The sequence below is a fragment of the Sciurus carolinensis genome, chromosome X (genome assembly GCF_902686445.1).
Source record: "Sciurus carolinensis chromosome X, mSciCar1.2, whole genome shotgun sequence".
NCBI lineage: Eukaryota > Metazoa > Chordata > Mammalia > Rodentia > Sciuridae > Sciurus > Sciurus carolinensis.
This window is the reverse complement of record NC_062232.1, coordinates 5493466-5514673: the sequence shown is the minus strand read 5'-3', so window position 1 is coordinate 5514673 and position 21208 is coordinate 5493466. Positions and strand designations below refer to the sequence as shown.

The following is a 21208-nucleotide window of genomic DNA, read 5'->3' as shown; positions in this document are numbered from 1 at the left end:
ACATGCACGGGGCTGGTGGTTCAGCCCCAACAATGTGAAAAACAAACAAAAAATCCAAAATACTGAGGTTTTTTTTTTAAATCTTGACAATAAGTACCTCAAGAAATTAAATATTTGACAGCTGGTGCCGGGGCAGCTCCATGGCAGATCACACTCTTGTGCAAGGCCCTGGGTTCAATCCCCAGCACCAAAAGAAAACAAAAACAAAAAAGAAATTAAATATTTGGAACTGGAAACATTAAAAAAGAAAGAAAGAATTGGTGTGACTATAAACAATTTGTGTGGGGGGAGGTACTGGAGATTGAACCAGGAGCTTTCTACTGAGCTATGCCCTCAGTCCTTTTATTTTGAGATAGGGTTTTTCTAAGTTTCCTAAAATACCCAGGCTAGCCTTGAACTTTCCTTCCTCCTGCCTTAGCCTCCCAAGAGGCAAGGATTACAGATGTGTGTCACTGTGCCCTGATGAATTTAGACAAATTTTTTAAAATTTTATTTTAATTTTGTTTTGGTACTGGGAATTAAACTCAGGAGCACTTTACCATTGAGTTTATCCCCAGCCACTTTTATTTTTTATTTTGAGACAGAGTCTTGCTAAGTTACTCAGGTCCTCGCTAAGTTGCTTAGGGCCTCACTAAATTACTGAAGCTGGCCTTGAACTTGGAATCCTTATGCCTCAGCCTCCCAAGGTGCTGGAACTACAGGAGTGTGCCACCGTGCCTGTCTATGACAATTTTTCACTGTACATCAAAGACTAAAGAACCCACTTCGACATATATTGACATCTTATGTTAAATGTGGAACAGATGAAGGTTGGGGCTGGGGCTGGAGGTGTTTGCCTGGCAGGGATTCACAGAGAGGTTGGTGCCTTGGGCACAGGTAGGTTTGAGCTCCTGCTCAGGCACTCACCGTGTAATTGATACCCACTGCAAAAGGTCACTGGTAGAGTAAATATCAATAAATATCAGTAAATGGTTAAGAATAATGGCACATAGTGGACACTCAATGGATCTGAGCTGTTGCTGTTGTTGGGATGTTGACCATACAGCAACACACAGAACCTAAGAAACCAAGATTGGCCAGGCAGGGCAAGTGTCCAGGGCTCCTGGTTCTTAAGTCCAGGAGATGTGTATCCCCTCCCCCACCCAGTTCCTGGTCAGCTTGCTTGCTTTTACTTTTTGCCTTTTAAAAATGGTTTTATAAAGTTCATACATTTTAGCAGTGTAAAATCAAGTGGTTTTCAGTATGTTGGAAGTTTTTTTTGGGGGGGGGCGGGGGGGGCAGTACTGGGGATTGAACCCAGGGGTGCTCTACCACTTAGCTATATACCCCAGTCCTTTTATGTTATTTCGAGGTAGTCTCTCACCAAGTTGCCCCGGCTAGCCTTGAACTTGTGATCCCCCTGCCCCAGCTTCTAGAATACCTGGGATTACAGTTGTGTACCACTGGGCACCATTGACACCATCAAATTTACAACTTTGTAATCATCCCTCCCAAATCCCTGTATCAGTTATTAGTCATTCCCCATTCTCTCCTCACCTTCCCCCACCCTGGCCACCAAAACTTTTAAGACTCTGTGGATTTGCCTGTTCTGGCCATTGCAGATCAGTGAAATCATGCAATATATGACCTTTTCTATTTGACCTTTTATGTTGGGCATAATATTTTGAAGATTTATCCATGTTGCAGTATGCATTAGTACTTCATTCCTGTTGTAGTCTGGATGTTTGTGTCCCCCCTCCACATGTTTCTATTTGGAAATTCTCAACCCCAGATGATGGTGTTAGGAATTGGGCCTCTGGGAGCCAATGAGGTCATGAAGGTGGAGCCTCATCAATGGGCTGAGTGTCCTTATAAAAGAGATCCCAGAAAGCTCCCTGCCTCTTCCATCCTGTGAGGACCTGGTGAGAAGGCACCATTTATGAGCCAGGAAGCAACCTGCCACTCCTTGACCTTGGACATACAGCCTCCAGTACTATGAGCATTCAGTGGCTGTTTGATTTTTTTTTTCTTCATTTTTTATTGTAGATGGACACAATAACTTTATTTTATTTATTTTTATGTGGTGCTGAGGCTCGAACCCAGAGCCTCACACCTGCTAGGCAAGCACTCTACCACTGAGCCATAATCGCAGCCCATCAATGTCTGTTCTTTATAAGTCACCAGCCTATGGTATTCTGTCATAATAGCCAGAAGGGACTAAGACAATTCCTTTTCATAACTGAATAATATTCCAGTGTATATCTATACTACATTTTGTTGATGTCAATAGGCATTTAGTGTGTTTTCATTACTTTTTTTTCTTTTTTTTTTTTTTTTTTTTTTTTTGCGGTGCTGGGGATTGAACCCAGGGCCTTGTGCTTGCAAGGCAAGCACTCTACCAACTGAGCTATCTCCCCAGCCCTCTTTTTCTTATTTATTCATTCGCAGTGCTGGAGATTGAACCCAATCAAGTATATCAGGGAACATAAGGGGCCTGTTTTCTCCAGAAACAGTCCCTGGGAGTTTCACACATTGTCACTTGTATAGTATTAGCCAGAACTTAGTTTCCTGGCTGTGCTTAACTGCTAGAGGACATAGTAAATAGGACATAGGACATAGTCTGTTAGCCTGTGTGTTGCTCTCTCTGAAACCTCCAGGTTATGTTACTAAAGAAAAGAGGGAGAATGGGTACTAGGTAACTAGCAGCAGGCGAAGGCCTAGACTCTAATGTTGGTGCAATTGCTTTGTCCCTGACAGTCCCCTCCCTTGGTTTTGGTGGGTCAGAGCTATGACACAACTGAAGGTCTCATTGCCGGCCAATAACAGAGGTCAGAGGAACCTGGGAGTTCTGGAAGGAAGCTGGGTGAGGAGCATACCCCCAGTCCTTAGAGGGTGCAGTACTTCGCCCCCACCCATGGTAGGGCAGGTGGAGGGCTCAGGACGGAGCGGGAGGGAGCAGTGTGCGAACTGTCTGGACTCAGAGGACAGGCAATCAAGAAGCCCTCCTCGGCACAGGCATTGTGTTTGGAAATTCATCTTGGAACTCAGTGTTCAGGAAGGCAGGACTCTGGATGCTGGGCAGAGTGTGGCTTCCAAGGACCCGTCCTCATGCGGAAGGTGAACATCCCAGAACATGAAACACCCATGCCTTTCAAGGGCAAGAACAAGGGCAGGTTTCCAGTACTAAGATGACTGATGGTTGGGAGTGAAGTGAGCTCCCTCATCAGACAGGAACAGGGCACACAGCAGAGAAATAAGACAGGTGCTTCACAGCCACGGACACAAACCCTCAAATACTGCCTGGTGCGAGATGTCCCGGGGCTCTGCTGAATGGATTTCACCAGGGATGCGGGTTTGTGTTCCAAAGCTTCAGTAGCTCCATTTTAAGAGCCAGCTCAATTTCTAGGGTGGTGGATGGAGTTGGTTCTGCAGATGGCTATTAAGAGACTGCAGCTGGTCAGGACGGGGGTGTCCTGCTGAATTCCAGGGCAGGGGCAGGTATGGCACTTTGCCTTGGCGATCCTGTCTTACATAGGATCTCCAATCTCATGAGAGATTCAGCTAGGATCCTGTTTTTTTTTGTTTGTTTGTTTGTGGTTTTTTTTTTTTTTTTTTTTTTTTTTTGGTGACTGGAGAGTTCTTTTTAATTCTAACCCTAAGAAACATTGTTAAGACAGATTTCAAGTCAAAATTTAAATGGTTAACTCTGGCCACAGGTATGGAACATACCAGTTTTAAACAATAACAGACAGTGCAGTGCTTGGGATTTTGGAAATGGTCATGAACTGAACTCTCTACTTGCTCTAAGAAAATAAAAGAGTGAGATGAAGGAATGACCAAGGAGGATCTACACTTGCCTGGACCTGGAACAATCTAGTGGTTGGATAAAAGAGTGAGGAGCTTCAGCTGTGAGCCAGCTGCTCCTGGGCTGCCCCTGGGTTGCCCCTGGGTTGGGCACTCACACCTGGGGTGGTTTTCAATGGCATCAGTCATTAATGTGGGGGCACCTGCACCTGCTGGCCCAATTCTGACTGCTGTCTTGCAGAACGGGCAAGAATCATTGGCCAGGCTTCCATGTCCTCTGCCCTTGGACTTCCTTGGCCTCACCCCTAGCCCACTCCCACCTCTGAGATATCACCAGTGCTGTCCAGCCAAGAAGAGGGTCTGGAATGAAGATTCTGCACTCCACTAATCCAGCCCTTGCAGAGAGCTGCTCTCTCTGTGGGCTAGCTGAATCTCCCATGAGCCGGAGACAAGACCTGTACTGCTGAGACAAACTCCCACCCACTCCCAACCCCAGTGAGGCCAGGAGAGGGCTGCTGCAGGAACTGGTTACGATGTGGGAGGCAAACTATGCTGGAATCATTTCCTTATGGCCTCCCAGACAGCTGGCTACGAAATGTTTCCTCTGCTCCTGAAGTTCATTCCCTTTGTGAGCTGGCTCTGTTTCTCTTCCCCCTTGTCTCTTTGTAGAAGGGCATTATTCCCCATTCTAATCTCTGACCACCACTTCCTTCATCTACACAGCTGATCTTCAGAATTAAAATTCCATCAGTCGAGCTGGGAATATAGCTCAGTTGGTAGAGTGCTTGCCTTGCAAGCACAAGGCCCTGGGTTCAATCCCTAGCACTGAAAAAAAAAAAAAAAAAAATTCCATCAGTCAAAATGGGAGATGCTATTTGCCAGGCATCTGATAGAGATAAGAGTGACTGCCAGAGTATCGGACTGATGGGACCCTGCCCTCCCATCCCCAGAGAGAAGGTACAAATGAAAGAATTCCCCACTGCATCTGGAAGGCCGTAGCCTCAAATCCTCTGGGGGGACAGGGCAGGGTGTGTGGAAGCACAAAGATGAATGATAGAGATTGTCCAAGAATGCTAACCATGCAGGGAATGGGGGTGGGACGGCAAGAAAGGGAGCCCCTGTGCTTGTGGAATACCAGACACCACCAATTGCTGGACACACACCCTTCCTGGTCTGGACTGAGCATCAGCCTATCTCCTTGAATGTTAGGAATTCCCTCAGGAAGGATGGGGAGAGGAGCCCCTTGTTTTTCGGGTAAGGCATTGGGTCTCAGTGGAGATGAGAGGGCCCACCCAGCTGAGTGGGAGCCAATGTATTCATGTCCATCATCTGGGGAATCACAGATTTAGTCAGGGTTCTCCAGACCCAGCTGGACTCTCACAAGTCTGAGGCTCAGTAAAGAGAAACCAGACACAAGCAAGAATAGTCCCTTGACCTCACTTTCTGCATCTCCCCAGAAACTTTGGAGTCATAGCAATTGAATGATTTCTTCCCAAAGCTACCCTCCATTCTTTGTAGAGTCTTGTTTTGTTTTCCATATTCAACTTTTCTTTTTGGCAGTGGTGGGAATGAGATCTAGTCTCATGCTTGCTAGGCAAGAGTGACATCCTAGCTCTAAAATTCCACTTTTAAAATTTTATCTTGTTGCAATACATATATTTTTAGAAAAAAATGAGAAGAATCTTCTGGTGGATTCTTGTCATACTTAGAATAAAACTGACACTGTCCTGTGGATACCCACTGTCCAGTGTCTCATTAACTGTTCCAGTCATAGAGTTCCCAGATTCTACAGAAATTCCTGCACTTCCTTAACCTGTGGCTACTTCTGCCATCTTCAAAGCCAGTAATGGTGGGTAAGATTTAAACTCACATCTCTCTAGTTCTTCACAGCTGGTAAAGATTCTCTGCTTTTTTTTTTTTCTTCCTGTGTTCCGAGGGGTGGAACTTGGGGCCTCACATGCTAGCATGCAAGCACTGCACTGTTGAGCTGCACCCCCAGCCCAAAGATTCTCCATGTGGTTACATATCCAGGACACCCATATCCAGGATGATCATCCCATCTCCAAAGTCCTTCACACAATCACATCTGCAAAGTGTCTTGCTATATATAGCAACATAATCATAGATGCTGGTGATAGGACATAGACATCTTTGGGGACCCCCATCCCAGCTAGTATAAGTGCTTGGCAACTTAACTTATAAACATAGTCTTGTCTCTTGGGTAAATCCCAGGTCTGTCCTTCATTTTATGTAAACTCTTGTCCATCCCGCCTCTGTGCCTAGCTTCCGAGTCAGGGCTTTGGAGGGATGTTGTTTCGTTCATAGTACTTTCTGTGCCTGGACGGGCACAACCTTGGCTCAGGGAACACTTAGCCAGTGAATGCTGAGTGAGACATCATCCTGATGCAACTCCATGATGCTCTTTTAATTGACATATAATTTGCATAGCATAATATCCATCCTTTAAAAGTGCTCAGGCCAGTGGCTTTTAAGGCGTTCACAAAATTGTACGTCAATTAGTACAATTACTAATTCCAGAACATTTCTACCACCCCCACAAGAAACTGTACCATCGTTCCCCATATAAATGGGATCAGGCACCTATGGCCTTTTTGTGTCTGGCTTATTTCACTTGGTATAATGTCTGTGGAGTTCATCCATGTAGCAGATACCAGCACCTCATTCCTTTTATTTATTTATTTGCAGTGCTGGGATTGAACCCAAGGCCTCGTGCTTTCGAGGCAAGCACTCTACCAACTGAGCTATATCCCCAACCTACCTCATATCTTTTAAGTGGACCTTCCTTTGGTACATAGCTGATGTTCACTGTACAGCTTAAGGGTATAAAGTTTTTCCTGGCCTCTCCTGTCTCCAAAGAATGTTACAACCAGAAGGCTGAGGCAGGATTGCAAGTTTGAGGCCAGCCTCAGCAATTTAGCAAGATCCTGTCTCAAAATAAAACTAGGGCCTGGGATGCAGCTCAGTGGTTTAGTACCCCTGGGTTCAATTCCTGGTACAAAAAAAAAAGAAGTCAAATGAAGACTCAAGAGTGGCCATATTGATAGTTCAGCATGTTTCTTAAGTTTCCCTGTTAACAGGATGCTGGCCAATTTCTGGGGTCTCCTTACTACTGTTAAACTTACTGTGCCCCTTGTAGTGCCTCAGGACAGGTGGGCATGCAGGGCAAGGCCAGTCTGATGGGAAAAGTCAGTAGAGGACCAGGGATGGCCAGCCTGCCTTGGGCAATAGTGTAAGTAGCAGAACAACACGACCTGATGTCCACCTGGCCTTTACCATAGTGGCATGGGCAGGCCACAGAGGGCTTTATTGTTCACATGACAAGAGAAAAGTAGCCCAAGGCTCTGAGTAGTGGGTTTGGCTAAAGTGATGCTACTAGTAGTCACCTGGGTGTTTGGATTCAGGGTTGGGACCCATACTGCCTCAGGCCTAGGAGAGGTGGTTGGGTATGGAAGGTTGGGAGGAGCAAGGCATGTGTACCATGTCCCTGAGATGGTGGATGCTATAGCTTGGATCTTAATTGTCACCTAAAGGCCCAGGTGTCACAAGGCTTGGCCCACAGCTTGGCACTATTGGGAGATGGAATCTTTAAGAGGTGGGGTCTACTGGGAGGTTTTTAGATCAATTGGACATGTCCTTGAAGGAGACTGTGGAATCCTGTCACCTTCCTCTTTCTCTCTTTTGCTTCCTGGCCAAGAGTTGAGTGGCTTTACTCTGCTGCGCTCCCACCATGATATGCCCAAAGCAACAAGCCCAACTGATTGCGGGCTGAAACCTCTAGAACTGTGAGCCAAAATAAAACCTCTCTCTCTCTCTTTGGTCCAATATTGGGCATTGAACCCAGAGGTCCTCCACCACTGAGCCACATTCCCAGGCCTTTTTATTGTTTTTACTTAAACAAGGTCTGGCTAAGTTGCCCAGGCTGGTCTCAAAATTGAGATTTTCCTGCCTTGACCTCCTGAATATCTGGGATGCCACCATGCCCTGTGATCTTTATTCTTTATAAGTGGATTACCTCAGATATTTGTTAAGTGATAGAAGGATGGGCAATACAATGCCTCAGTCTATCTGGGATGCTATAACAAAATGCCATAAACTGAATGGCTTATAAACAATAGAAATGCATTTCAAGCCGGGTGTGGTGGTGCAGATCTGTAACTCCAAGTGACTTAGGAGACTGAGGCAGGAGGATCATAAGTTCAAAGCCAGCTTTGGCATCTTAATAAGACCCTGTTTCAAAAATAAAAAGGTCTATGGATGTAGCTCAGAGGTAGAGTGCCCCTGGGTTAAATCTACCCCCACATTCATACACATACACAATATATATAAATATATAAATGTATATATATATATTTCTTAGAGTTCTGGAGACTGGAAGTCCAAGGTCAAGGTGTGGCAGGTCCAATGTCTGGGAAGATTGCTTTCTGGTTCATAGATAACCATTTCTTACTGTCCTCACATGGTGGAGGGGACAGGGAGCCTCCTGGGCCTCCTTTTTAAAAGGCTATAATCTCATCCATAAAGTCTCTGCTCTTGTGACTTCATTAGTTCCCCAAAGACCCCAGCTTTTAATGCCACATCTTTGGGGTTAGAGTTTCAACACAGGAATTTGGGGGGGATCCAAATATTCAGACCAGAGTTGATGAGAACTGAAGAGTGCTGTCCGTGGAATTAACCTGTTGTATGGTTTTATGGAGAGTGGGGCCTTCTTAATCAAGTCTCAACAATAGCAGCCATTCCAAGGAGAATGGTAATAACCAAAATTGAAGCCAGGCAAGGTGGTGTACACCTGAAGTTCAGCTACTCAGGAGTCCTAGGCAGGAGAATTGCTCGAGTCCAGGAGTTTGAGGCCAGCAGCCAGATTCATAAAAGCAAAGCAGATTGGCGGCTGTCAGTGACTGAGGGCCAGAGGGAATGAGGAGTGATGGGTACGAGCTGACATTATGTTATGTAAATATCACCTCGACTCAAAGAAATCAGTGCCCTTGGCAGCACTATAACTCTGTGGAGGGTGGTTTTACTCCCACCTTCCCTGGTTCAGAAGCTGGTCTGGTGGCTAGAAGGGTAGTTTCTTTGCCAGGCCCCTTTGTCCTCCTCTAAGCAGGGCCGCCCTGTTCTGCTTCTCTCCTAGCACCATCGTGCTGTACCACATCATGGCCTGGGGCTTGGCCGTCCTGCTCTGCGCGGAGGGAGCCATCATGCTGTACTACCCCTCTGTGTCCAGGTGAGCCGCAGGTGGCCCAGCCCTTATAGAAAAAGAACGGGTCTGACTCACGACGGGTCCTTGGCCCTCAGCCCATCCTCTTGGGCCAGGGAGGCCATGCTCACGGGCCCATCCAGCTGAGACAGCGTGCTCGCTGCAGCCTTGCTCCCCGGATCTTTTCCCTGTGTCTTTCTCCTCTGGGTGGGGGTGGGTGCCTGAGCGCACAGCGTGCATGCGCAGATTTATAGTTATAAGATGCACGGACAGCCCCTTCCACCTCCACGTAGCTTTCTCACACCCTCTCTTTAATATTTGTTCTCCAAGCTTCCACTGAAAGATTAGGCAAGCTTAACATTCTGAGAATGAGTTATGATATGGCCAAGGCAAAGGGAAGCTCCTGGAAACTGATCCTATGCCTCTCCCATCCTTTGCTCTCGGCTACCCTGAACAGAGACGCAGAGATGTGGTTCTGGAATTGTCTCAGGCATTTCTTCAAGTTTAAAATCCCACCAGTGCCACCACTGGCAAGGCCTCAAAGCCCAACCAAGGATGTAGACTCTAACTTCCATTGGAAAATGTGTGGACAGTGTCTTTTTGTGATTTTAGGGTTCTAGAGATCACACACAGTTCAGTGAAGTATAGCCTTTAGGACGAATCTGGCCCTCAACCTGGTTTTTTTTTTTTTTTTTTTTTTTTTCCATTTTATTTTATCATATTTCTATTTTGGGGTACTGGGGATTGAATCCAGGAATGCTTTGTCACTGAGCTACATTCCCAGCCCCCCTTTTTTTGAGACAGTCTCAATTGCTGAGGCTGACCTCAAATTTGCCATCCTCCTGTGTGTCTCCTGGTTCACTGGGATTACAGGTCTGTGCAATCACATCTGGCTGTTTTTTTTGTTTTGTTTTGTTTTGTTTTATGCGGTTCTGGGGATCGAACCCAGGGCCTTGTGCTTGCAAGGCAAGCACTCTACTGACTGAGCTATCTCCCCAGCCCTGTTTTTGTTTTTTTTTTTTAATGAAATTTTATTGGGACACAGCCACACCCATTTATTTATGCTCCATCTGTGACTGCTTTTGTGCTGTAATCAGAATTGAGTAGTTGCAAGAGACCATGGTGTGCCCTATGAAACTGAAGTGGGGTACTCTACCACTGAGCTACATCCCCAGCCCTTTTTATTTCAAGTCGGGGTCTTGCCAGGTTGCCGAGTGTGGCCTCAAACCTGCCAGCCTCAGCCTCCCGAGTAGCTGGGATTACAGGCATACATCACACATTCGTCCTTTAGGACGAATTTATGTAAATGTCTTTACATAAGACATTTGTTGACCCACGGTGTGGATCATTTCTCCCCAGTTTTTCTGACTTCCTACAGCTACTCAGACATCTCAACTTGGTGTAGCCTTGCCACTTGCTCTCCGTAGATCCAGCTCCATGGTTACTTTTCATGGGGGAACTTCAAAAGGTCCCACAGGGCTGCAGCTGTTCTCACAGAAGGATCTTAATTGGAAAGGAAAGGGAATTTCTTTTACTTGCCCTCACCTGTGGGGCCCTGGTGACTCCTAGAAAAATTGCCTTGGAGCCCCAGGGAATAACTGCTGCAGGGCTGGCTCACAGGGAGCCCCAAGGTGCTCCTGGGGGCTCCAGGAGGCCACCTGATCTAAGTGTCTCAGTCTGTGATTGGCTGCCTCTTTTTTGGGTGGGTACTGGGGATAGAACCCAGGAGTACTTTATCCCCACTGGGCTATATCCCAGTCCTTTTCATTTTTTTAAATTTGGAGGCAAGGTCTTGCTAAGTTGCTGAGTCTAGTCGTGAACTTGCCATCCTCCTGCCTCAGCCTCCCAGGTGGCTTGGGATCACAGGTGCGCGACCCCACATCCTGCCATCATCATCTCAATCCTCATGTCCTGTGGTCCAGACCTCTTGGCATTCTTGTAGCCACATCCTCACTCTCATTGGCCACTGGACTGCCACCTTTTGCAATGGAACCTGTCACTCCCACCCCTCCTGCTTCCTGTACTCCCCTAGAGTCTGTCCAGACCATGTGGAAGCCTGGTAAGGTGTTTGACCACTCCACAAATATCAAGAGCATTTCCATTTCTATAATGGTGCCTTCTGTGACCATAGGGACTCTTCTGCCTCTCTCTGTTGGGCCTCAGCCATCCTTGGAACCCTTGGTCTTTTGCTTGTCAACATTCTGTGTACTTTAGCTGATGGTTCGTTCCTATTAGTGACATATATGTGTGGTTTTCACCAACCTTGTCCTACAGTGACTCATGATGCCTGTGATTCATCATTAGAAATCCTAGTCTTTTTCCCTGAAAAGAACCACTGAAGAGTTTGTTGTTACCCATAACATGAGAACAAATTTCCTTTGACATACGAAGGTCATTCATTTTGAATAGATCAGGGACAGGACTGTATGTTTTTCATGTTATTGGCTGAGGCTATGTAGCAAGTACTCAAAACCTAACAAGTTAATTAATGCCTTTGTCTCTACTTAAATTGTGTGTTTTTCCTTTGAAGAGACCAAGTGCAAAGAATCATCTACCATCCCAGAATTTCTTTTCCTTTCTTACCTCTTCCCAGTAGGAATTTTTTTTTTTTTTTTTTTTTTTTTTTTTTTGGTACTGAGTATTGAACCCAGGGGCACCTAACCACTGAACCACATCCCCACCCCTTTTATATTTCATTTTGAGACAGGGTCTCCTTTAGGGTCTCGCAAAGTTGTTGGGATTATAGGTGTGCATCACCATGCCTGGGCCTGATAATGATCTTTAAAAGCTGCCCCCACTGTAACGCTCACCCATTTATAGGACAGAAACATGACCAATCTCCCTTAATCTCCTGCCATTTATTATTGCTTGTTCTTGGACATGAGAAATGAGTCTGATTTCCTTTGCCCTGATTTCTGGGCAAATTTATGCCTTTCCCTTTTTGTTCTCATCCTCTTATCTTGGCCTGCAGATAAGTGGGCATATTTTAGCCAAAGCTTTTCTTTCAAGAAGAATGATTTGCCGTTCCTCCCTCAGGTGTGAGAGGGGCCTTGACCATGCCATCCCCCACTACATCACCACGTACTTGCCACTACTGCTTGTCCTGATGGCTAACCCTGTCCTGTTCCAAAAGACAGTGACTGCAGGTAAGTAGCAAGGAAGTTGTCTGGGTCCAAGGCCCTGGCTATAGCTTCATGCCTTGGGCTTGGATGATAACATGTTGTCCTTCTGGAATGATCCAGGACAATTGACCTCACTCATCATCCTCCAGAGACTTAAGAAGAAAATAGTTGGAGGCAGCAAAAAGGTTTAGTAAGTAAAAATGAGCCAAAAGCATATTTAGTTGTGCACTGCACGTTTGCTGTTTGTTAGCTTGAGGCCAGGACTAGCTGATTTTTCACTTTTGTGAGAGGCTCACCGTGGGTCTGCCCTTGGCATGCTTTGAGGCCCTGAAAGTGACCTTGGAAAACTGCAGCGGTGAGACAGGAGCAGAAGGAGAGTGAAGTGGATCGGGGGATCGGGGAAGGGCTTGGGCATGGGTTGAGGGGTCCAGACACTCCCACAATGCATGTGGCCTGTGCCATTTCTCAGATGGGCAGGAAGTGAAGCACAGGAAGTGAGTCAACTGCAATGTTAAAAACTAGATAAGCCGAATGTAGTGAATCAACAGAGACCTCTGGGCCAGGACTGGGAACCTGCATTCCAGCCCTGTCATCTGGGCTGGGTGGAGAGACTCCCCACCTGCTCAGGCTGCTTTGGATCTCTCAGGGCAGTGTGGGAGTAAGAAGTCCACCTTAACAGAAAGGGGGAAGCTCTTGATCATGGAACTTTTTAAAAACATCATATAAAGTATTCTTTGGAAGAGTCTTTTCCTATGTACATTTAAGTATAGAGTGCATTAAGAGAATTCCTTTTTACAAAATTGTATAATGACTTGGCTATAGTGAACACTCAAAAATGACTTAAAAAAACATTGAAAAGAAATACCCTATGGGGGTTAGGGTTGTAGCCCAGTGGCAGAGTGCTTACCTAGGATGCATGAGACCCTGGGTTCAACCCTCAGTTCTACAAAACAAGGACAAAAAGGAAATATACTACAGTGTTAGCAGTGATTGTCTCTGTGGGAGGGATCATGGGTCATTAACCCTTTTTTTCTCTTTTTCTTTCTGTGGTGCTAGACTGAACCCAGGGCCTTGCACAGGCTAGGCAAGCACTCTACCACTGAGCTAAACCTCCAGTTATATATATATGTACAAATATATATAATTTTTTTTTGCATTAGGGATTGAACCCAGAGGCATTTAGCCACTGAACTATATCCCCAGGCCTTTTTATTTTTATTTTTTTGAGGCAGAGCCTCACTAAGTTGCTGAGGCTAACCTTGAACTTGCAATCCTCCTGCCTCAGCTACTTGAGTCTCTTGGATTACAGGTGTGCGCCACTGCACCCAGCTCTATTAAATCTGCTCAAAACTTTTTAAGGTGTTCTAACCTGGCTATAAGAAGAAATGCTAATTTTTCCAACATTTAAAAATAACAAGTGCATTATTTTATAATAGAGAAAAAAAGTCTTTAAAAACATTTAAACCCAATAAAATTGGAAATTCAGTTCCTAATGTATCAGTGTTATTTTCTTAGTTGTGACAAACATCCTGTGGTTGTGTCTGATGTTAACATCAGGGGAAGCTGGGTAAAGGGTACAGGCATACGGTAAATCTCAAGTTATGTAAAAATACATATTCCTTGGATCTTATGAGGACTTCAAACGGGAAGCTGGGAGGGATGGCTGTCAGTAACTTGCTTTGCTTTAGCTCTTCTGGCCTTGCTTATGGGCTCACACTGCTTTGTTATGAAATAAAAATGAATGACAAACTCAGTATGTCATTCCCCTGTGCTCTTCACAGTGGCCTCTTTACTGAAAGGAAGACAAGGCATTTACACAGAGAACGAGAGACGAATGGGAGCTGTGATCAAGATTCGCTTTTTCAAAATAATGCTGGTTTTAATCTCTTGGTAACCTTCGATTTTTTTTTTTTTTAATTGCCAGTGGGATGGGATTTGCAAACCACTTACCATTTTGCTTTTCCATGTGTGATCTATGAGCTCTAAAGGGAAGTATCTGGAAGGGACATCTCTGAGCAAGTTTGGAATTCTGAATTTATAGGAAAAAATATGAAAATACTTACATGAATTATATATAAAGCCCAAGAATAAATGTTCTGAGTTTAGTTTTGAGGGCTGGGGAGATAACTCAGTCGGTAGAGTGCTTGCCTTGCAAGTACAAGGCCCTGGGTTTGATCCCCAGCAAAGAAGTTTTGAGTTTAGTTTTGAAACATCTCAACCATGCACAACCTCTTGCTGGGATTAACTGAAATGAGGGAGGTGGTCATGCTTTTTAAATGCACCCACTGACCTTGTTTTTGACACCAGAATTCCTGTGTGCAACAGAGGGGTGAGGATACATCTCCAGTATAAAGACTCAGCTCCGTCAAAGGAGGGCAAAAAGGCTTAGCAAATTTCCTGTGCTGAGATTGTCCATGTCTGGTATCCTGCCCAAATGTTTCAGATGGATGCTTTGAAAATAGAATTATAACCAATGGAAAAAAAAAATTGGAAGGGAAGCACCCTGTAATGTGATGAATCAATACTTTCTCAGGACAGGGCAAGCCTTGTAGTGTTAGTAATTCACCTGATATGAGGGGATTTGTTTGGACATGCTCCTAGGAGAGGCAGAAATTACCTTCCACTAAAAATACACTCAGATCACCATTTCAAACTTCACTGACACTCAAGAGTAACATTTAAAAATTCCAACATGAAATGTCAAAATAAGTTCTTCATCTTCAAATCTTCAGGTTACTCCTCAACCAAAGACTAAATTCTGGGTCATTTGAAACAGAGCTGGAACCTTACACGTTGATGTGGTGTTGAGTGTTCACATGGGAAGGATTTGCGGATCTCTTTGTTACACTGAGAGAAGGAATTAACATTTCCTAAAACAAATTCTTGGTGTGCTGGTTCAGGTGCTTGCTGTGGAAGTGATCAGCTCTCCACGAAGAATTGGCACTTGCACACTGTGGTAAAGATCAGTCCCTTAGCATTTAAAATGAATTTTGAATGTTCTCTTCACCTGTGGGCCATTGCCTTTTAACAGTTGGCTGTCCAATATCATCAATGAAAGCCTTTTATTCTACCTTGAAATGCAACCAGACATTGATGCAGGCTCTTTGAAACGTGTCAGAGATGCAGCCAAGACCACATGGTTTATTATGGTAAGCTCATCTAGATTTAAATGTTTCTTCTTGAAAAATAAAATCAGAAGGGAAAAAGAACATTCAGAAGTATGATGTTTAGTTATATAAATATATAATGAGGCAAGCAGGTTCTTGGACTACCTACATTTGGCTTAGTGAACTACTGAGCAAGTTTCATTCATCGTGGTGATATTATTAAAAAGATAGACAGCCAGGGGTGTAGCTCAGTGGTAGAATACTTGATTCCCTAGCATGGAGGAGGCCCTGAGTTTCATCCCCAGCACTGTGAAAAGAAACCAGAACAATAGAACAATTCTGGTAACTGATGGGGCACAGTGTATCAGACCTTTCAGGAAGACTCAGAATCTCAGCATCTATCTTGTAGGACTACTTTAGACCATGAAAAAAACCACAGGAATGAATATATTCTTGGTAGCATTATACATAATCTTCTTTTTTTTTTTTTTTTGGTGGTAATCCTGGTGATCAATTACAGAATGCATGCTAGGCAAGCATTGTACCCCTGAGTCACATCCACAGCTCTTTTTAAAAAATTTTATTTTGGCAGCATGCTTAGGGCCTCATTGGAAGTGTGCCCAGGCTGATCTCAAACTTGCGATCCTCCTGCCTCAGCCCCCCCAGTTGCTGGGATACAGGTGTGTGTCATCATGCCTGGCTCAGCATCTCAGCATTATATATAATTCTTAAAGCATTATTGGAAACCCAAATGTCAAAAAAAAAAAAAAAAAAAAAGGAATGGTTAAGTAAATTGTGGTCTTTCATCTTTTTTTAAAAATTTTTTAAATTTGGGGTGCCAAGGATTAAACCCAGGGCCTGGTACATGCTAAGTACACCCTCTACCACCAAGCTACATCCCAGCCCTTGGGCTTTCATCTTGTTGGAATGTGACCCAGAAGTTAAAAATGATGATTATGAAGTCTCTGTTATTAAGTGGAAAATGTAGCATATAAAAATAGATTAATTACTGCTACATAAAAACACGTATGAAAATACTGCCCCCACCCCACCCAGTATTTGATTACATTTTATGGATATCAGGAGTTATTGTGAAGAGGCATGCTCTGAGCCAGGCAAAATTGTTATTTATGTTGTTCTGAATTTGGGAAAAATGTGACTTGAGATGTCCTATAAATAAGCCCAGCACGAGCCCTCTTGGTCTGTGTGCCTTGGTTGGGAGCTTCACACGGCTCTGTGGAGTACTGTTAGCCCCAAGCACCTTGAGAGAATCAGATTCTGACCTGGTAGTGCCAGGTGGAAAGCCACAGGGAGCAGAGGTGGGAAGATGGCTGGTTCTATCAACTTCCTTGCTGGCATTTCCTCTCCCCTACTTTTCTTCCCTGCCCTCTCCTTTCCCCCTGGTCCTCTTCATCCTCCTTTTCTCCTCCTCTGACCTTTTCTTTCCTTCCCCCACCTCTCCCTTCCCTCTTATCCCTTCTCTTCTCTCCCTTGCACTCTCCCCACTTCCTGTTTTCAGGCAGCCCTTGGAGATACAGAATCTACTATGGCCAATCTTTATTTTGCCCCAAACCAACCCACCCACCTCTTCTGAGTGAGGGCAGTCCACTGGGTGTCCTGAGTGGAACTTGGCACTAGGTGACAACCGAAAGCTCTGCTGCCTGCTGTGCTTCACTGACCACCATTGTCTTTTTGCCCTCCCTCCCAGGGGATACTGAATCCAGCCCAGGGGTTCCTCTTGTCTCTGGCCTTCTATGGCTGGACAGGATGCTGCGTGGGTTTCCAGCCTCCTAAGATGGTGATCCAGTGGGAATCCATGACGACTTCGGCTGCCGAGGTGGTGGGCTCCTGTGTGCCCCGTGAAAACCTCACTTGCAGGAAGGTGGCTCCTGTTGGGGGCCACACTTCTGATGAGGCCCTGAGCATGCTGTCAGAAGGTAACACCCGCGGGCCAGGGCAGGAGTAATGTGGTGCACCAGGACTCCCTGGTAAATCCTTTATCAAACACCCAGGTGCGGAGGGGAAGTTACAGTGACCCATGATGACTCTTATATTTCATCATCTACCTCTTCTTTCAATATTTGAATGGTGCCTTTCCTTTAATTATTAAGCACTGTAGCCTGTGTTAATTATAACTGGTTCCCAATTGGGCTGAATGGCATTTTTGAATATGTGATAAATTGTCACTTTAAACCCTTTGATACATTTGCTATGAGGTGACGAATGTTATGACATGACCTCTTCAGGTCACTTTAATCTGTTCAGATCACTTGGGGCATGTAAGGCCAAAAGTCGATGAACCAGCACTGGCTTTTCCAATTTATCCTGTTGATGTGGCACTATGGTTGTAAAACTATACTCTGTGGAACTCTGATATGGTGCTTCAGGCATCTTGAAAATGATTCAAATTCCACCCCAAAATCCATAGAAAAAGCCATGATTAAATTGTGCATACTTCAAATGTGGTGACTACCAGATACTAACCTACCCACATATTGATGTGAGTTAACCCAATAATTGAGCTGATTTGAATGTGGACCTCAGAATAACTTTCTCCTGCCATCTTTAAGGGATCACTGTCCAGAGATAGCAGAAGAGAATTACCTTAAGCCCACTGCATGTTCAGCTCTATGCACTGAAAATTAGATGTTCTTGTTATGACACCATCAAGTCAAAGCAAAGGAAATGTTAATTGTTCAAGTTGGTATATGATTGTAACTTTCACCTCAGATTTTGGTTTTAAAGTTTTGAGTTTACTGAAATGTTCTTATAGTTCTAATTGATTACAACATTTTTTTTTTCACAAAATTCAAATTGTGACTAATGAAGTAAGTTTTTGCTAAGACACACCTCTGTCTTAGGGTTCCTTGTAAGGTTTTGTTTTAGTGGGGAAAAAATATTTGTGTTAAGGAAAAAAGTTTGAAACCCATGGAATTTAAACTAATGACTTGTAATGTCCAAGTAAAATTAGGCTTTTTTAAAAATATAATTTTTTATAACTTTTTATTTTTTATGTGGTGTTGAGGATGGAACCCAGGTTCTCACACGTGCTAGGCAAGCCCTCTCTACCACTGAACCACAACCCCAGCCCCAAAATTAGACTTTCTGAAAGCATGAATCCAAAACTTTTCTTTACCCAAAATGAATCAATACATGCACACAAACATACCAGCACACACACAGGCACACACAGGAGACCAAACAATATGCTGTCCAATCTACTTTGGTTTATACCAAAGGATAATGTTGAATTCTGGAGCTGGAAAACTCCAGCAGGAAAGATGTCTGGAAATGGCTACAAGAGCTCTGTTTTCTTTTTCATTCTTACTATTCAAATATTTTGAAGGAAGTTTCATTTTCAGGTGACAAAATTGGCTTAAAAAACATGGTGATGAATTGATGGATTGATTCCATGAGACAGAATTGTCTGGTCATAATTGGGAGCCTTGAAGGGAAACAGAAATACTTCTGGCTATAGTTATGACAGACGTACTGTGTGTTTATAGACCTTTTCTTTGTTTGTGGAGCTGGGCATGGAACCCAGGGCCATGAAGATGCTAGACAAGCCTCTACCCTAGAGCCACTGCCCCAACTTCCAGATTTTCTGTCTAATACAAATAGTACATCAAGGACAACAGACCCACCAGTTGGAATTGCGGTTAATATGCTGTTACTGATACCACCTGGGTTATGAACCCAAAATTGTCATCTGGAATTACTTGGCTTTGTTAGTTTACCCTTCCTGGTGGATTAAGGTGGCTGAGTCCATCTTTTGACAGTCAAATAAAACACTAGAAAGAAATAACAATAAAAACCATATCCCAGTCTGCCCCCAACACCCCAGTCACCATGGGCAAACAATGTCAATCATATTCGTTTTTTTGAGAAAGCTGTTGCCTACTTATGGGCTCACAGTTTGGAAATTTTCACATGGAGGTTTTAAAAAAAGCAAATAAAGAGCCAACAGAAAAATCAACAGGACAGTGATTCATGGTGGCTATTCTTTTGAGGATCTCCTTACCTCCGTCTTTCCATTTATTTTTTAAAAAAATATTCTATTTTCCTCCAGTGCGGGGGATGGAAGCCAGGGCCTCATGCCTGCCTGCGAGGCAAGCCCAGCCCTTCCACCCCTTGTTGAAAGCACTTTGGCAGTGGCTGACATCATGTCATCATTCAGTCATATTGGCATGCAAAAAGAGGAGCTTGCCTTTGAAATATGAACTCTATTTGTTTTGTCAGCTTATATTTGGGAAAATAAATAGAAGAAGGAAACATCTAAAAAAATCTTTGAGTTTGCATAGTGCTCCAACTGGTCACGTTGGACACTTCACAATGGTATCTTCCTTCTATGTGGAAAGTGAGAGATCTCTGATCTTTCATCTGTAAAGAAAGAATGGCTGATTTCCCCCTCTTCCTTTGCTTTTTAGGAGAACTGAGATGAGGGTGCGGGGTGCAGCTCAGTGGGAGAGAGCTTGCCTAGCATGTCAGAAGACCTGGGTTCAAGTCCAGCAGGATGCACAAAGTTGAGATATAACCTACAAATCATAAAATTCACTCTTTTAAAGTACACACTTCATTGGTTTCTGATATATTTCAATGATGTGTAACCAGTGCCACTATCTAAATCTGAATTATTTTTTATAACCCCGAAAAGAAACATTGAGGCCCTTAATAATTAGTTCCATTCCCTTTCCCCAGCCCTGCCAACCATTAATCTTCTTTCTTTCTCTATGGATTTTCCTCTTCTGGACATTTCATATAGATGGCACTGTGCAGGATCTGTCCTTTGTGTCTGACTTCTAATTAGCCAAATTTTCAAGGTTCATCCATGTGGCACACATGTATCAGTATATTCTTTTTCTGGCTGAATAATATTCCATCCTATGGATCTACCCAGTCTCCGTGTTTTAAACAACTTTGACTGACTTCCAAGGACTCCATCAAGTTCTAGATTAGCTGTAGGTGCCACAGGTTGTAGACTTTGCCCTTAAGGATCTCCATCTACTGGGTAAATTAAAAAAGCTTTTAAAAATAATAATCCTATTCTAACAATAGAATAATCTAATATGTAAATACTCATTTGAGAAAAAATCTGAGAGGAAGAAAGCAAGCCTTTTGAAAAAGACAAAACACAATCAGTATTTTTAATTTTGGAAAGAATTTCTCCTAAAATTGCAACTCTCGGGTCAGGGATGTAGCTCAGTAGTAAAGTACTTGTCTATTACTACTCGTGAGGCCTGGGTTCCATCCCCAGTACTACCCCCCACCAAAAAAAAGGGCAGCTGTCAATTTAGATACCCCAGTGATGTATTATTAGACAATGTCAGTTTAGCCTGGTTTTTGTAACATAGAAGTATGCAGCGGAGGTGCTATGAAGGTACAGTAAGGATCTTAAGAGTGCATTTAGTCACCCTTGAAATATTAAAATTGTCCCTAAGAAAACAGATTTGATATTTAAAAGAAAACTGTCCCTAAGATACAGTCATCACCATTTTATATGATAACCCTGTGGAAAATTTGCATATGTTGCTCAAAGAAAAAAAAAAAAAAAGGAGAGGAATTTTTTTCCCCAAGAAATGAAGTTGTTTTAGTGTATTAATTTTTAGGACACTAAAGCACATTGGAGATGATTTGTGTCTGACTTTGGGTAGTCATCAGACCACTGGGGACAATTTTAAGATTCCTTCTAACTCTTCCCTGGTCAGTGGGTCTCTGGTAACCACTAGTCTGTCATCTGAGAATGTGCTTTACTTTTCTGTTGGTGGAGGAACTTCCAATGTCATTCAAATACACTTTCCATGGGACTATTTGGCGTTTGCATCCATCCTGGCTTGTGAAAGTTCTGTCTTCCCAAACCTCATATCTCCCACAATTCAGTGTTGCCCCCACATTCACCATCTTTCCCACAATCCCCTGTCCTGTCCCACAATACCTTTTTTCTCCTACAACCTGTCTTTCCCACAATCTTCAGTTCTGTCCCA

At 43.9% G+C, this 21208-nt stretch overlaps 1 protein-coding gene across 11 annotated transcripts in view; it reads left to right on the top strand.

Moving 5' to 3' along the window:
* Window positions 1-21208, top strand: part of Gpr143 (G protein-coupled receptor 143) — a 66701-nt gene that overhangs the window by 27490 nt on the left and 18003 nt on the right. For all 11 annotated transcript variants that reach the window (XM_047536130.1, XM_047536129.1, XM_047536136.1 and 8 more), the window contains 5 exons: window positions 8933-9025; window positions 12035-12144; window positions 13902-14010; window positions 15152-15269; window positions 16936-17164. In XM_047536130.1, the coding sequence (XP_047392086.1) occupies window positions 8933-9025; window positions 12035-12144; window positions 13902-14010; window positions 15152-15269; window positions 16936-17164 (659 nt within the window). The remainder of the gene's footprint in view (window positions 1-8932; window positions 9026-12034; window positions 12145-13901; window positions 14011-15151; window positions 15270-16935; window positions 17165-21208) is intronic.